Below are 17,248 nucleotides of genomic sequence, written 5' to 3' on the forward strand. Positions count from 1 at the left end.
AAAAAAAACAAAAACTATGAAAATGAACGGAATATTTCTTAATATGTAGGCCCAAAGATAGCTTTTCTATGAATCATTCACAACTAGGTTTAAAAAAAATAGTTGAGACTAGTTGGTCAACGCAAGATATTATCAGTATAAAAACTGCGTTAGTTTTGTTTCGTATGTCGCATACATCTTTATGTGTTGTAGTAATAGCAGTTATCTAAATGGTTTTCATATTTTATTTCTTGCATAATACCTACTTGTTTTGTGTTATAAAGAATTCTTTTGAATCGTTTTATTGGACGTCATACTTTTTGCGAAGGTACACATTTCTCTTTATCTCAGAAATCTTTTCTCAAAGGACGAGTCTGGAATGCTCAAGGGTATTCATTCAACTGATTATTTTTCTTAAAGAAAAGACAGCGGGGAGCTTATAATTAAGGCGAACTAAGAAAATGATCAAAAAATTATTTAGCTAATACACCATTCAGATTACGAGTTTTTTGAGAAACCAACTTATTCAAACAAACTTTGTAGACTTTGAGATCTGTCGTTTCATTTGTCAATTACTTCTAATTATGCGGGATTAGGTACTTTTGAAGAAACAGAGCCGTTTTAGCATTTATCTTCAAAAATATCGTTGGTACGCCTGGTCTTCGGCTTAACTGGTGCTATTAGCCCTGCCATAAATATCTGGGTAACGTATTTAAGGGATTTAGATTTAGCTTGTAGAGCCATGACGGAGGTTCAGCGGGTTACACTCACCCAGCGGGTTTTATGTTTTTTAAGTAGCCCGAGCTTAGATTCAGTTTGCCAGATTTAATTTGATTTTATTACGGCAGGTTAAATTCAAATAGGCTATATAAGAAAAGTTTAAATAACATGTACGATGTTATTTAAGCTTCTTTAGCATTCATACTGAATCAAACATTTTCTGGTCTAATAAATTGCTGTAAAGAGACATTATTATTATCTCAATTGTGCGGCGAACGTCTTGGCCAGTCGAGCGGAGTAGCGTCTCGGGAACACAATGCATCCGTCGCTTCCCGCAAAAGTTGTCCTAATCTAAACGTAGATCATCGCGATTGTCGGAAGATTCAGCGGCGATTAAACGTATTCATAGCGTTTACGTTTTGACGTTGTGCGGCCGTCAGAAGCAACAGGGCCGCGATTGGAGGGCGGCCGGGCGCATGCGCGGTGGGCCCGCGCGCGACGGGGCGCGGGGGGTGGTCGCCCATCGCAGCCTCCACGCTCGTTCTTAATGAATCGCCGGTACCCGCGGCTACCGCTGCGCTCGCTCCATCCGAGTGCTCCCTTTAAAAAGTTGTTAAGGAGCTTTTCTCGCCGTCTCCCTCGCGCCCTCTCGTGTTGCAACAAAATAATATCCGCGGGTGGTGGCTTCCGACGCTGCAGCCGTCACGAGGTAATGCATGCAATCGTACTTAAATACACTTTTGTTTTATAACAACTTTTTATTAGTTTAAGCAAACCAAAGGATGCTGAACAACTTTATTTGTTTCTTCTTTTTTAAATGTTTTCAACTTGCAAGTTCAGTGTTTTTATTTAAGTTTATTGTTATTTTGGTGCACTCTTTTTAAAGCTAACAATAAGCTTACCATTGATTTAGTATTTTATTCAGTAAGTGTATATATTTTATCTGTGTAAATATTCGTAACGTCAGTTCGGTTTATGTTCGGTATGTTTTGGAAGTGAATCGTAAATAATTATGGAGGAACATTTACTTTGATAATTATCTGAAATGTAAATAACGCAAGGGTCGAAAGAGGTCGGTCTCGTGACGATATTAAACCGCGCTGTTGATTATTTCGTTATACACATCGGTAACACTATTTATACAATATTTTACATACGGAACCTTGCTTAATTTATTCTTGTTTATATTAAAAATCCCAAACACACGGAGCGGATGTTCTTTGTAACAATAAATATTAATTATAAGCGTCTAATTTGGGACGGCAAGATAAATAGCTACAGTTGGCACGCTTCGTTGATTAAGATTTTCTGCGTCAAAAGTAATGTTATAAAAGTACGAATACAATTTGGTAACAACAAAACGCTGTATTATCGGAGCTATTCGCCACTTTAGCAGCGCATTATGAAAAACGGTCCTTACAAATTTGTATGGTGCCGCTACCATTGTTCCTACTTATAATGGATCTGTCAATGTTTCACTGGAGATGAATGAACAGCCGATGAATAACAAAAATGACGCTTCTCCATTTTCTGTGACATTTTACATTTACATTTAAAAAGTTTTGGATGGAAGGAAGCAGTTTTGACACTTTATAACAACAAATAATTGCGTGCAAAGTAACACGGGTCCCTATGCATCCCTTAACTTTGCTACACAACATTACATACATATAAACTTTTCTTCTTTCGTATATACGTATATAAACATCGTTAAAGCTGAAGCAAAGGATTTAATATCATACAGCCAGGCCACGTATGTTACGCCCGAACGTCATGCAAATATCATTCATGGCGGCTTAATGCACTACGAATTACCAGTACCCACAAATTTACACAGCTTCAGTAATTACCCTTCCGATGCACGTCAAACAGTATCCATCCTTTGGCAAGCCATAACGGATGAACTATCGACAAACCATCATCTCTTTTACTAGAGTACCAATTATTTTGTGCAGTTGACAGCTGTCAGTTTTCTAGGGAAAATAGCGTTGTTTGTACTAACTGACAGCATTTGTCAACTGCACGAAAAAACGGTCTGGGTAAATATAATTTAACAAATGACAGTCACACTACGTAATTGGGTACAATATAAAGCCTTGAAGAATCACGCCACATCACTATAGAGTATTCTGTTCAGCTCTAGTGCCATATAATTTATTCACACGAGGGTTTACAAAATAACCTAGGTCAGTACTTTCACTCCCCGTATCTAAAACATAATGTATCCACGTACTCCTGGATATACACCACACAAACAATTCTTCATTCCGCATTCCTTGGAAATATTTAAATACTGAAACATTCCTTTCTATAGATATCCATGAATCTTTTAAGGCAACACGCCCCATCCAATAAGGGTTCTCTCGAGCATGCGGTACCCATATGTAACGTTCCCTATATTTTCCTTATCAATTCCTTTCGGCAGTTATCTCGAGTTCGTTATTGCGGTATCATTACGATTTTTATTGCGATTCCTCTCTCCTCTTACTTACATTATGTGTGTTAGTAATGAAGATGGCTTATTATCTGCCACATCATAAAGTAACCTTATATTTTTTGCGTTTCAAGTTATATTTTGTTCTGTTGAAGTCACTTTTAACTTGAATAACGACAAGTTGTTATAAGTTGAATTTGTCTCGAGTATTTCTTATACAAAAGTTAAAGAAAACAGTACTTTAAAATAGTCAACTTATATCACCTTTTTTAATACTACTCTCATTTTGTATGCCTGAAGTCTTACAAAACAAAGTATTCTCTAATCTAGTAGACATAACTGATTAGCACATTATTCATCTGGAATCAATCGGCTATCAACATGGCGGTATCAATCGCAATCTAATGTAACCGACGATGCTGGATCCATGCAATACCGGCCCTGCATGACGGCAATCGATCATAGCTTAGCCACGCTGGCTACAATATTTTCATTATACTTCCTATAACGGAGTTTGAAAGTGACTCCTTTACAACGCTAGTCTCTTTTCTATGAAAGATTTTTAATAAAATAGTTTGCACTATCTTGAACGGAGACTGGTGGGACGAAGATAAAGCGTTAGTAACTTAAGGTATTCTAGTAAACTACTAACAATTTTATCAGGCTTTTTTTATGCATGCAGAAAGCACTATCAATAACCGCTTGAGGAACTTTGTAAGGTCTTCAACAAAAAGTTGGGCTAGTTTGGGAAGGTTCGCAGAATATTTCATCAAAACAACATCAGTGGCTATATCCCCGGTCGGCATGTTTGTGACCCCTGAAATATGTGGCGAGAGTAGGCTGCGGTACACCCCTAGTTCACCGATGACGTTATTAGGTGCCATGTAATAGGCGGTGAACTTATCGCCATTTATCGGGCACAGTTCCAATCCCGCTATAACTGGGCATCTTTCTAACGGGAAAATTCAATTACACTTTTTGTGCGACCTGCGAATCAAATATGAGAGTTTAAGGTGCCGTGTGTGGCGCCAATGAACTGAATGAGATAGTGTCTGTAGTGAGATAATAACTATTCGAACTAAACTTCATATTAAGTTAATATTTTTTCTACATTAATTATATATTTATACATTGTTTCATTAAAAAAGAAACGTCGATATTTACAAATAAATATGTTGTTTTAATATCAGTAAAGGAAATAATATGTACCTATTTTAGGTATTGTTCAAAAGAATAGGTCGTCTAATATATATAAAAATAGGACATTATATCAGATAGAGGGTGGAAGCACGCACGCCTTCCCAGATAACATCATATTGGGTTTCCGAAGGTCCTGGAGGTCACTCGGCAGTCACTTCACGTAACACTAAAAATAAAAATAATATAGAATCAGATACATTACTATATTGTATCTACTTTTTTACTTTACTTTTTTTTATCCCATCCATTTTTATTATAAGTGAATATTTGCATAAAATAAATTCCTTTGATCAAGTTGCAAAACCTATGAGATATTCAAATAAAACCCCAAAATTGAAACCTATCAAAAAATATACGAAGAGCGTTTTTTAATTAATTTTCGGAATATGAAACGAAGTAACTATCCCATTATAGACGGATAACTACGCAGCGGGTTGTTACCACGATACCAATAAAATTTATGCATCTGCAGTAATTGAAATTGCACTACAGAAATAACTCGGGCCGGCTCGCTGCGGCGATACGGTCAGCGAGGCTTTAACGCACAGATAACTTTTAATACCGCAAATATGAATTGGAAACGTAATAATGATTAATTTGGGCATCGCTTTCGATGATTTAATTGTGAAATACATCAGGCTCTATGTGCATATTGTTGCTTTATTGGCTTTTGATTTCAATAATGTTAATTTTTATTATTTGCACTTCCGGACAAGTCTTGTTTTTATTTTAAATCTGTAATACGTTTTCGATAGAGTTTACAGAAAGTCCTCGATATTTTCTTAGCACTTTTCTACCTACTACATTGTTTTGCACATCCTTAGGTATGATCTTTAGCCATGAGCAAAGTTCAGGCACTTAGTTGGTACGACAAAAATATCCTAAGTCGACATCCCCATCCGATTGCGTAGCCGTAGGAACAACTAAGCACTGTCGTTTACGAACTCTGCACACCCCATTAGCTTTCTACTCTTCCTTATTCTACTACATATACATTCAATGTAATCTTAGGTATGCTGTTCAAATATATTTATGTTAACACGACCATAGATGGTGGTATTTACACGTTGCTTGCAATGGTATGCGAAAAACACGAGTGCACAGTAAGCGGAACGCTCTGGCAAATGTAAAAAAGTTAAATAAACCACAACACAATCAGTAAAATTGGTTTCGTTTCCACGAATGAAATGAAATTCGTGCAAATATCAGAAATCGATATGGATTCACTTAGCTTAGTACAATTGACGATTAACGGACTGTTACAAAGCTGTATTTTGAATATGATTGTCGGAAATTGTTGTACAGAAATATGAAAATAAAATAGTCTCGTTTAGTTGATTTGAAAGGCTTCAGTACCTTATCCAAGAAGCGATTAAGTAAGTGCTTTTAAAGTAAAACGTCGGAAAATAACAGAAAAGAAAATACAAAAAGTTTCGTTGCTTTTCTCACTTCAATAGTTTACAAAACGTTCAAAATAATGTCCTCCTATGTTAAGTGTAGTAGGTACACCTGACATGGAATAGTTTTATAAGTTAATTTCTTTACAAATACATTACTTAGCAAAAAATATGGGATTTCCACATTATTAAATGAGCTCTGTCTCTTAGGACTATGTGTAGGTACCTACTAGTCATGTTTAACAAAGTAATCACATTCCAAAAAACATGACCTAAAAAAATCCATCAAGAACAAACCACTTTGTTGCTTAATCTCGTATTAATTAATCTCCATTGTCACCATTTAGCTAAACCTTGACTTTTAAGTTAAAAGCATTTTTTACGTGGACAATAAAATATTTAAAAAGGTTTTCGTGAAATAATTTAAAAAATCTAATAATTGCCTCGACGAGCTTTTGATTTGCGACCAGAGGGGAGTTGTCCGATATTAGCTGCCCGCAGTCTGTTTCCAATATAATTTACAAAAGTTAGACATTTCAATTTTGTAATTTCAAATTATTTCACACTTAATTATTAGACGAGTATATTTTAAACACAATAAAAATGTTAATTAGTGAAAGAGGTAAAGGAAATCTGTGGACTATGGACAGTCAGCAACATTTACCGTAGATCATAAAGTATGTAGCCACAGATAAACTTACAAACCTTCATATTGGTCCTTTTTACACGTAGTAAAATAAGGCAGAGCGAACTGCTCCGACAGACATGTAATATATTGAAGCCGTCGATAAGCGAGCCAATAAAAATCTTTCGCTGACTATTGTCAATGTGGCACTTTCGCCGAATGTTCGGCATTCCAATGCCAAGCCTAAGGTGGTTTGGTCCTTCGGTTCATGTAGCCAGGTCGGGAGTTAGCGGGGCATAGCTTTAATAGCAAGCGGTTGCGGCAAGGCGCACAGATGCAAACATTGGTATCGCCGAGCGCGGTCGAGCGTCGGAAGCATTTTGATAAAACGTTGCACAATTTCCGTCTGCTGCGGTATCAACCACCGTTGATTCAAAATAGGCTTTAATAAACTAGGATTCGACGGTATTAGCCATTAATTTAAGCCGTATTCAATTATTAAATTGAGGACAAAATTCCATCATAGGAGTTGGACTACTACCGTCAAAAGGTCAACATATTCTTTCAAGTTTATCTGGAATTCAAAACCCGGCAGAATTCTAGGAATAATGGATAAACACCATTTTGCTCGGATCAATTTCATCATATTAAATTCTAAATGCGACAGGAACATGATATTTTAATGAGATTTTCGAATGCCGTCCTCCTCGTTTGAAGGGAACAAGACTACCTAGTACTAATAAGTCAAATTCCTTCGCGAACGACATCAAGTATGAATGGTATTTTCTAATAAAAACTTCAATAAAATGTACAACGCGACGGGTATTAGCGCCGCGAAATTCCTTGCCGCGTAAATAATAACATAAAGATTTTCCAATACATGTCCCAATAAGAGCCCCGCCGTCGCCGACGCCACCCTCCGCGCATTAGCTAACTGTCGCAAATATACCCCGTGTTTCCCTGGGAAGTTGCCTGTAAAGATAATCATAATTTAACAAAGTTGTATTCTTTATCTTTGTTCTCCCCCGATCCTTAACTTATGAGTTTAAACACCAGCCTCGGCTGATATTTTAAACATTGTTAGCATTTTTTCGTTAGGAAGATTTGAAGGAATGCTGAACTTTCTTAATAAATATGAAACCCGTATTTACTTTAATATTAGCTATAATAAATACAAAGAAATTCTTCGCACAAAGGAAAATGAAACAACAAGTAGAAAATATGAAATATGATTAGTAGAGCGCGAAGTTGTTTAAAGTAAATTCAGTTGGCCGAAGATATAAAAGGATGGAAATAATAAAATAAGGCGACGACAAACGAGAGAACAATAATTTAGTCGGTCGTGTCGGAGAACAAATACAGTGTCAACAGATAATAAAGGCAGAGCTGGCCGGTACCCGCCGCGAACCCAATAACATAGAGCCGCCGAACGTATAAGAACCTATATACTGCGGACCTGTGTAAGTAGAGGATGTCGCCGCCGTACTTATTGCTCCAAACTTGGGACCGACCAGATTTGAGCCGAATGCGTTCATATAAATATCGAAAGCAAAATATGGGTAAACAGGCTCGTTTATTGAAAATAATATTGAGATATTCTATCGCAGACCGCTACAAAAACTAAATAAAACTGGGATGGGAATCCCTAATGGTTAATCAACCGTGAAAATCGGCACTCCTAACAGCTGTATTCAAAGACTTAGGAATTTGTCTTAGTTGCCGACTAGCTAACAGTTCGGTACATACTTGAATCCCTTTCCGAGATTCTCGGAATTCCACTGTAACCTCACTCAAATTAACTCATTATTTCGTAACATAGTTTCGGTAAAATACATACCTATATTTCTACGTCCAATAATTTTGTATCGGTTCATGAAAGCGATTAATTTTAGGATGAGAGAACATCCTCAACTTGTGTTTACACGTGTATGAAAGGCAAGAATAATCTACAATAAGATTTATAGAAGATAAGTTTGTGAGTACATGTACACAAACAAAATAAAAACAAACTAAAGAGAAAATTTGGTAATCACATCGACACTGTCTCCGAGGAAATCACTAGTGCTTGCGTGATGTCTTGTCGACAGACAAGTTTCCTAAAAAAAAAAGATTTAATGGAACTACTGACAGCCAGAGACTTGGGTAATATACTTTGCTGTTGAAAGATTACACTCATTATGTTTATTTTGTAGATACATCAATTTATCTGGTGAGTAACGAGATCTTAAATAAACATTATATAACTTTTTTTGGAATTTATATACGGTTGATTCTAAAGTTCGCAAATTCTACTTCAATGAAGAGAACAAACGATTAAGAAAGATAAGAATCTTAATTTCAAATTGATAGCGATTACTCTTACATTGCCTCTTTTCCTTAATCGAGTTTATACTTGTGACACATTTACAACCAATTATCCTTTCCCATTCTTATACAGATAATCCTTGTTTGTGAACACTATTACTGTTATTATTTATTGTCACTACTTTTCTTTTGTATTATAACTGCAACGCTTTCCCCATTACTCTTAGGACGCAAGAATTTCTTAAGATATTATAACCACTCAAAAATCCAGACCTTCCTAAGAAAATATTTATTGATGAAATATATTTCATCAAAATATTCCAAGATTGGCGGGGCAGTATGTCTAAATATTCAAGGATTCCTTCCTTAATCAAGTTTAACCGAAATATTGAACTGACAGATAAATGAAACGAGGGTACTCTTCAAGACAACGGGTTCGATCTGTAATCGATACTGGTACGAATACTCAACCCTTTAGCGAGTAAGACCCTTGCTTTGAAAGAGGCTATTAACGACCAATATTATCGGCACAATAATCATTTCCACGGTATTTATTGCGATAATCCCCTGCCTAACAAAATTTCAAATTAAGAACATCAACGGACGCTTTGATTGGTTGTATTGATTTTGTAAGGTGTATCAAAGAAATTGGTCTAGACGAAGTCGTATAGAAGCAAACTATGGAAAAGTTCGTGATTTAGTTCAAAGGTCAAGCAGTCTATGAAAAAATAATCGACTCGACGGGTTTTTTCCAACTATTAAACAAAAGTTGTGTGTTAGTTGTGTCATTAAATCATAATCTGGATTTATCGATCACTGACTGCAGAAGACATTAAAAGCAAAAGAGATTTTTTTATTATTATGCATCAAATACAGTAATTTAAACCTAAAGAACAGTACATTACGGTGCATTTTGCCTCGAATACAGATCACATGGCCCGGTTCAAGAGGCGTCCCAATATTTGGGATGCACTTGCTCCACTGACGGACCAAACATTTCGATAAATGGAATTTGGTTATGCCTTTACCGGTTCCGATTTGTGATACAACAGTAAACACATAGTTTACATACGTTGAATTCTGTTTATTGTTATAGGTACCATTAATTTTCCTAAAAACATGTTGATTGTTATAGGCAATTTGATCCCTCGTTAATTCCTATCATAACGATTAGGTACTTGAGAGTAAACTAAATTTTATGTAGCGGAAAAATTCTCAGAACACTTATAAATAGATACCCCTTAGCCCTATTTCGTGTAGGGGCGAAAGATAATGAAAATCAGCTTAATAATCTTAATTTATGTTAAGACTCATTTAAAAATAATCCCTCTCGACTGTCTAAAGATACCTTTGCATTTCAAACGTGAAAAGTTTGAGAATTATGCAAATAATCAACATAATTTATTGGAGTACTGCCTAATAGTCGGTGCTTTAAATAAATGTTTCAATCTTCCATTGTGGGGCGTAAAAAACTTTTATAAAAAAAGCATGTAATATTTTTTATCATGAATTGAAAAAAATATTTTAAATACTTTGTAAATGAAAACACTTATACTAACTACTAAAATATTGTAAACGTATTCAAAAAGTTTGCGGTATATCTAAAAGACCGTGTTTAATATATCCAACTTAAATGCTGCTTAGTTATAAAGCCACTCAAATATTCTTGGTATTTTAGTTGCAATTCACTTATTTGAAAGTCAATGATAAAAAGTTTCAATTGACTCAAAGGTAGCTAAACGGACCGTCTCTCAAGCGTGCCACTGACAGATCAATACTTCTTTTGAAAACTTCTAAAAGGGATTTAGTTTTAAGTTAAACCTGAATTTAAGAGAATCGCCGGTAACGAGCGAAGTTTTTGGCCACAATGAATGTAATTAATCGAGTATTAAATTTTAACTTTGTTTTTTTTTTTGCGTGATAGTGCTTGCTTGGGTCGCGCGTTTTGTACTTCGAAAAAGTTTCGAACTCCATCTGTAATTAAATTCAGTTGATTGACATGTTTTTTTTATAGGTAAAGAAGCAGTTTATTTATTTTTACGTACGAATACGCTACCAACACTTTCCATTAAGTAATGTAATGTAATATTATTTAATCTCTTGGACGATATTTTACCAAAATCTTTCTTTCCGTGTAACATTAATTTACGAACGAATTGGATTTCAGCATAATAAAATAAGTAAGCTGTTTATGTTACGGAATTTTCATAAAAAAAGTGGAAGCGACATTACAGTTTTCCTGGTAATGATTTTTCGTCACCATGTTGACAAATTAAAAGCTTTTGAATTTACCTTGTGGTTCAAACCATCTTTAGCAATATTAAGTTTTATGTACATACATTTATGTGGTAGCAAAATGTTTATCCAGTTTAAAAAAAATTCCAATACTTAAACTTTTCTTTGTAACTATTTTTGTTGCTATCCAAGGCAATTATCTCATAATTTCTGGAAGCTTACTCTAAACTCGATTTAGTAATTTCTCTACCTAATCCCATAGTTACTGTATTAATTGGCTGTTTGTTCATGTCTTGTTCCGCTTATTATTTTAGCTAGAAAATAACGTCTATTATGATAATAAAAAGGATAAGACAATTGTTTGTCTTGACTTGACTTTGGGTCCTGAAGGGTTTGCAGACGGCCAGTATGACATAAGAACTCGGTGGTCAAAGCTATATCAATATTCTATATTTATATGGTCTAGGTTCATTATTACAAATAATAATTTAGGTATATAAACTTTGACACAAATATTACAATTAATCTTGTTTATCGTCGAACATGAGCTAACTAAAATAGTTTAAGTGTTAAAGTTTAGCGAAGATTAGCTTAGTTCAGCCTAAAACAGCTCGGACTAAATAAAGCTGGCAATTTAGAACAAGATAAGTAAGATCTGTATTGATGATGCAGGCTGATCCTAGATTATGCAAAATTCATTGTTTTGAGGACCTTAACCATAAGTTATTTAAACTTTAATATGATTTAAGCAAAAGCAACTATTTCTCAACTTACGTAAAATATTTGTAAGATCTTAAGATACATCAATTTAACCTTATTGTAACGGACGGTCTCTATTCGGACATTGACCTTTTTTAAGTGTTAAACAGAGGTATCGTATGTCTGGTTTGCCTTCATGGCTTACCTAATACTAACTACGTTTTATGCACGATATATGTTGACAAGTCATCATTCAGATTTAGCACAAAACAATGGCCATATTATTACATAAAATAAAATAACATTCAAAACAGTTGATACAAAATTTGACATCGAATTAAACAAGCTTTGAAAGCCTGCAACTGTTGGTACGCAAACACACAAAACATTAATTGCTTCACGGCCAGACGGTTCCACAGATGCATCGCTAGCAAATACCTTGAGTGCTGATCGCTTAGCCCCCCTTTATCTACCGTAGTTACTAACAAAGAATCGTCTAGTATGGGCAAATGGCTCCTGCAGATTGCCGATAGTCAGTTCATGGTTGCATGAAAACGTTTTGAGAGAAGTAAGAAAATTCGCGCTTTTCTGGGTAAAGTGAATGTGGTGTTTTGAAGAGGAAAAAGTTATTTAAGAGCACAATGAATAGTAAAGTTACATTTAATAAACAAAGCAAATTGACACGATTGAGATAATTGGCAGCGTAGAGCGTACACACGCGCACAAAAGGTACGGACGTCAAGCCGAGCATGCCAAGTCAAACATCGGTTACAAAGTCAACCAAGAATTCGGATACTGTGATTTATTTAATCCAAGTTATTCACTTCGTTTATTAAGCAGAGTCGAGATTAATACTGAGAGCTTAACGTAAGACGTGAACTCGCCACCCTCCCCCCCGTCCCGCGAGACCCCGGCACCCCGCGTGACGCCGACAGATAAGCTAATTACTTATTGTGATTTAGCAACCGGTTCTCGGCAAATTTTTCATCAAATTTTCAGAGAGCAATTCTGAATAATAAGTAGACGTCGTCCACCACAATGGCAGCAATTAACCGGACAATTTAACTTTTTAATTGCGAATTAAGAAACTGGGGAGTGCAAAGGTTGAACACGGCCCGTGAAATTAATTGTCAAGAAAGGTTTTACTACCCGACCGGACAATTGTACCTAATATGTCCTCATATTGCGCAGCGAGTTCAACCTGAGAGAGAATAACAACATTTGTTAGCTGTAATCTACGTTACGCTATAAAACAGATAAGACAAGAAAATTAAATAATATATTATTCCCAAGGTTGCTTAACACCGCAGTTTTAAAAGTTGTACCAAGTAGTTTTTATCGGGTTCTTTGTTTTCACCCATAATCCTAGTTTTTCTTAGTGTCCGTACGAAGCAGAGGGAAACTTTCCGAAACTTGAATTCATAAAGAAAGTTTAAAGTTTGAGCAAACTTAAATAAAAACAGAAAAGCTTCGCTGTGTAGTCAAAGCGCAAGCGGCATTACCTAATTGTGTTCGTTATCTACGTAACTTGTGTCGGCCCGAGGAACAGTATATGTATTAATATGAAAGCGATTTTGGCTTTGCGTTAATCGGAATTGGAGAATGAGCATAGACAATGTAAACATGACAATAGGAGTAGGAGTAAGGGGCTGGTTGCCACTCGTATCGGTGGCGTGCCACTCGTGAGATAACAACGCGCCGTCTTTGTGGACGGATGTAAAATTATTAAGCAACGGAATGCCGTAAATGGGGTCTGCCTCTGTAATATCAAGGGTTAGAACCGACTGCCTCCTAATATGGGGTTTCATACGATTAAGTTTATCGAATTCCCGGGATAGGAAGGTACCTAATTATGTTTCACGATATCACTGGCCAGGAACATCGTGGCCTCGATGTAGCCAGCTAGCATATTGTGATTTTTTCCTTATCCACCAAAAATTATAATGTATTTTAACGGCGGCTGTGAGGTGGCTTCCCCTCGCTCACTTTAGCTCAGACAAATTTTTTCGCGCATATTTCAAGCGGGATTAAATTGTTTCAAACTTTGTCGGACAGTCTGTCGAATGCGAGAAGGCTGGAATCGATTGACAGTTGGATGTTCTGTCTTTATGAAACCTCACAGATATTGAAAGTCAATCGTTTTTAAAATAGCAGCAGTGTAGAATTGGCAACGAGAAATAAAGCAGCCACAAAGTAAACACCATTCAATTTTATTACGGGAACAGTCTCTTTGAAAATCCCTCGGCAGCAATCCCGTAAATCTCTATTTGTCGCAACTAAAACAGGTCACGGCGGAAGGCTATTACGTTCCCTAAATGCTGCCGAACTCCCTGTAGAGCGCTCTAATCCACTCCGAACGGGCTGGTGTCAAACGCAGGCCAGGGTTGTTTGTATTGTTTATTGTCGCGACACTCGTTCGTACGGCAAAGACGCCGACGCCGTCGCCGGCACGGGAGACCATGTTTCAATTGATGGAGCCGAACAGTCCCCGGAGTGAACTATTATATTCCTGCCCACGAACGATACTTATCCTCACTTAATGTCTTCTTTGCCTTGCTTTGAAATATCTGAGTGCTTTATAGTATTTCGAATACGGAACAAGATTTCAAATCTGCAACGTGTAGACGATTATTTTATATAACAAGATTGTGACTAAATATTTATAAATAAAACAAAAAACCTGCTGTGCGCTAAGTTCCACTCCAAATCAATTGTAAGAAAAGGTTACTTACAATCCAGAGTTTGAGAGCAATCAGACAAATGCGAAGATATCTCCCAGTATATCAGTAGGGAAGCGAGTCGTCAGTCGGCCGGTTTTTATGCGACAGTTCGGCGTTCGGGTGTGGATGAATAAAAAGCACTGAAGAGCCAGCAGAATGGAACAAAACACTTGAAACAATATCGCGACAGAGCGGCAATCATTCCTGTTTTATCTCAGTTTGTGCACGCTGCGCCGCGGAAACTGCTCTAATAAAAAACTACCATGTGTTTCTACGTACACACCTATAGGTAGTGTACACGGTATGAACACACATATAGGTTACTGCAGTGCTGCACCTGCGTTGTTCCTTGCAGATATGAAGTAAAAAATATTACGCTTTCGTTTCTGTTAAGGGGATTCGAAATACTTTATTCTAACAGTATTGGCTGTTCGCTCGGTCGTTTCGTCGTCAATTTCAGGTTTTACAAACTGATTCAAAACAAATAAAATGTTATACATTTCTAGAGCGCACGGCGTGTTTTTTTTTGTATATTTCGCGATACGTGTTTATTTTGGAAAATTGAAACGAAACGGAAAATATCGGTGTTCTGTTTCCTGAATTTAGGTTGTATTGGTTTGTTTTGGTAGAATATTTTTTCAACCTATTCGTCAAGGTTTTTTTAATAAAATATATTTACATGATGTTCGTTTTGTGGTTGCTGCAATGAGGTACAATGTGCAAACTATATGTATGATATTATATATTTCGACCTATAACAATCTCATCTGCCTGCAACATAACAAACTATTTGCTCCAGTTGAGAACTAAAATCAGGCCATTGCATAACGTACCCTCATCGATTACAGCAATTCTACTCTCCCTCGTAATTATATTAAAAAACCGAGTCACACGAGTGTATGAAAAATAAATCAGGATTTATTTAATACGATTTCTTAGACCGTAAAGTCGCGGTCCGACTGCGGGCGACGACAGGTTACCTCCGAGACTGGGGTTCAAGTTAGTTTACTTACAAACTTTTTCACGGCCAAGTGTGTTATATAAGCTTCGTATTATAAGTTCGATAAGCAGCGACCCTAGTCGTGACCGAGCTTAAGACTTGCCAAGAAATAGGGTAGATGGTACTTAATGAAATAGTACTACGTAACTATTTCGCGTATGATTTATGAGAAAGAAATATGTGTATTAATAAGTACTTCGTTTTACTTAGTTCTATTATTAAGATTTAGACCTATGTTACCTAGGCAATATCAACATACGAGGTACTTACCGATTCGAAGATGTACTATGACGTCACGCGCTGCTTAATCTAAAAGATCCATTCTCATTGTACTGTCGCATTTCGCATTCACAACGCTTTGAATCCTGTTCTCTCGAAAAGGAAAATAAATATTCTTTATACTCATTTGATTTCTCTTTTTTTGTTCCAGATTTACCGAGCGTGGCTGAAATGTAACCACAATAACATTGTAATTTTACGAGACAATAAATAACTGTTTAAATATACTCAACGTAGAATAATGCGCTTAATACATGTAATATATTTGAAATTTTGAGAGAATATTGCTTTGGAACGAAGGTTGTTATGACAATAACGCGATGTGAAGCACGACCAAAGAGTTTATTGATATCAAATGAGCTTTGGCGCCATGACAGCGGAATCATCACGGCGGTCAAGATCAGTTTCCATGGAAACCGGCGGCCTGCCACTGGTTTCGACGTTTGCGCTCCTCACTATTGTTGCAGGTAAGTCTATTATGATCCTACTCTTACTCTAGTTCTTTGATAATAATCAAGACATGGTAACATTTGCGAGATGAAGATAGCATTACTCAATCTTTGGAATGTGTAAATTTTTTCTTATTTATTTGTCTATGTTGTCCTCATCGAACACAAAAGTTTTTCTTTGCATTTGATTTTCTTTTCTTTCTTTACTGCACTCGGATGTCATTAGTTTTGTAACCAGAATAACACCGTAGAGTCAAAATTTATCCAAGGGAGGCGTCTGATTGTTATACAAAGCTATTCCCTTTATGCTCCACTTTAATTCGTAATAAACATTGTTAAACTTGAAGGCGGAGAGTTAACGCCCATTTTGAATAAAATTACCTTAATGTACCTAACGAACCTTGTTCCACTGCCGAGTATTATGCCTATTACCTTGTCGGACTGAATTATTTCCTGGCAAGTAATAGACAATTGCCGTCTCATGGGCCTGGAATCTATAGCTCAAAGTGGAATACGGAATTTGCTTTCTGCTAGGAGCTTCTTAAAACTGTTTGAACTTTGTTAATGTGGAAGCGGAATACTGTGTTCGTTTATTAGTTGTGCTACGTTCATTTGTTTAATTTATGTTTGTGACTTCTAACAATACGTGAACGAATTGTTTGTGATAAAATTGTTACCAAACCGTCCATCCTTCCGATTCAACTCCTGTTTTTACACAATTGCAGTCATGTACTATATTGCATTTTAACAAAATGGTGAAATATGTTACAATTTACGAGGTAACGTCACTATAATTCGCAAGTTCATAGAGAACATCTCTTTGTGGCAATAACTCCTTCGGATAAAGCTTTTTGCATACATTTAGTTGGAAAATTGTCGGAGGCAAGTCCACAACTGTAGGACAGACTCGACCACCCGAACATACTAATGGAAAAGCTGATGAAAAGCTTAATATTCCGTGGACCATCTCTTCTAGCTTTTGAAACATTAATTTTCTCTTCCTGGTAATGCTAAAACTGTTTCCCCAAATTCAGACCACTTCAAATATTAGTTTATCGAATAATCCAGTTCGTCATTCCACGGTTTAATTTCTATGTCGAGAATTTAAAGCGTATTTTTATTTTATTGCGTTCATGTTTAGGTACTTGAGATTCTTTTCCAGTAGGTGATCAGGTTATTAGTTGTACCAGTATATATTTGATTTGTA

The 17,248-nt window shown here is 36.3% G+C and overlaps 1 protein-coding gene across 1 annotated transcript in view; it reads left to right on the plus strand.

Annotated features, from left to right (window-relative positions):
• Window positions 1-991: 991 nt before the first annotated feature.
• LOC110378841 (lachesin) overlaps window positions 992-17,248 on the plus strand; it is a 47,492-nt gene continuing 31,235 nt past the window's right edge. Inside the window, exons 1-2 of the mRNA XM_021338252.3 lie at window positions 992-1,408; window positions 15,744-16,059. Coding sequence (XP_021193927.3) covers window positions 15,948-16,059 — 112 coding nt within the window. The 5' untranslated portion in view covers window positions 992-1,408; window positions 15,744-15,947. The remainder of the gene's footprint in view (window positions 1,409-15,743; window positions 16,060-17,248) is intronic.

The sequence above is a fragment of the Helicoverpa armigera genome, chromosome 14 (assembly GCF_030705265.1).
Source record: "Helicoverpa armigera isolate CAAS_96S chromosome 14, ASM3070526v1, whole genome shotgun sequence".
NCBI classification, from domain to species: Eukaryota; Metazoa; Arthropoda; class Insecta; order Lepidoptera; family Noctuidae; genus Helicoverpa; species Helicoverpa armigera.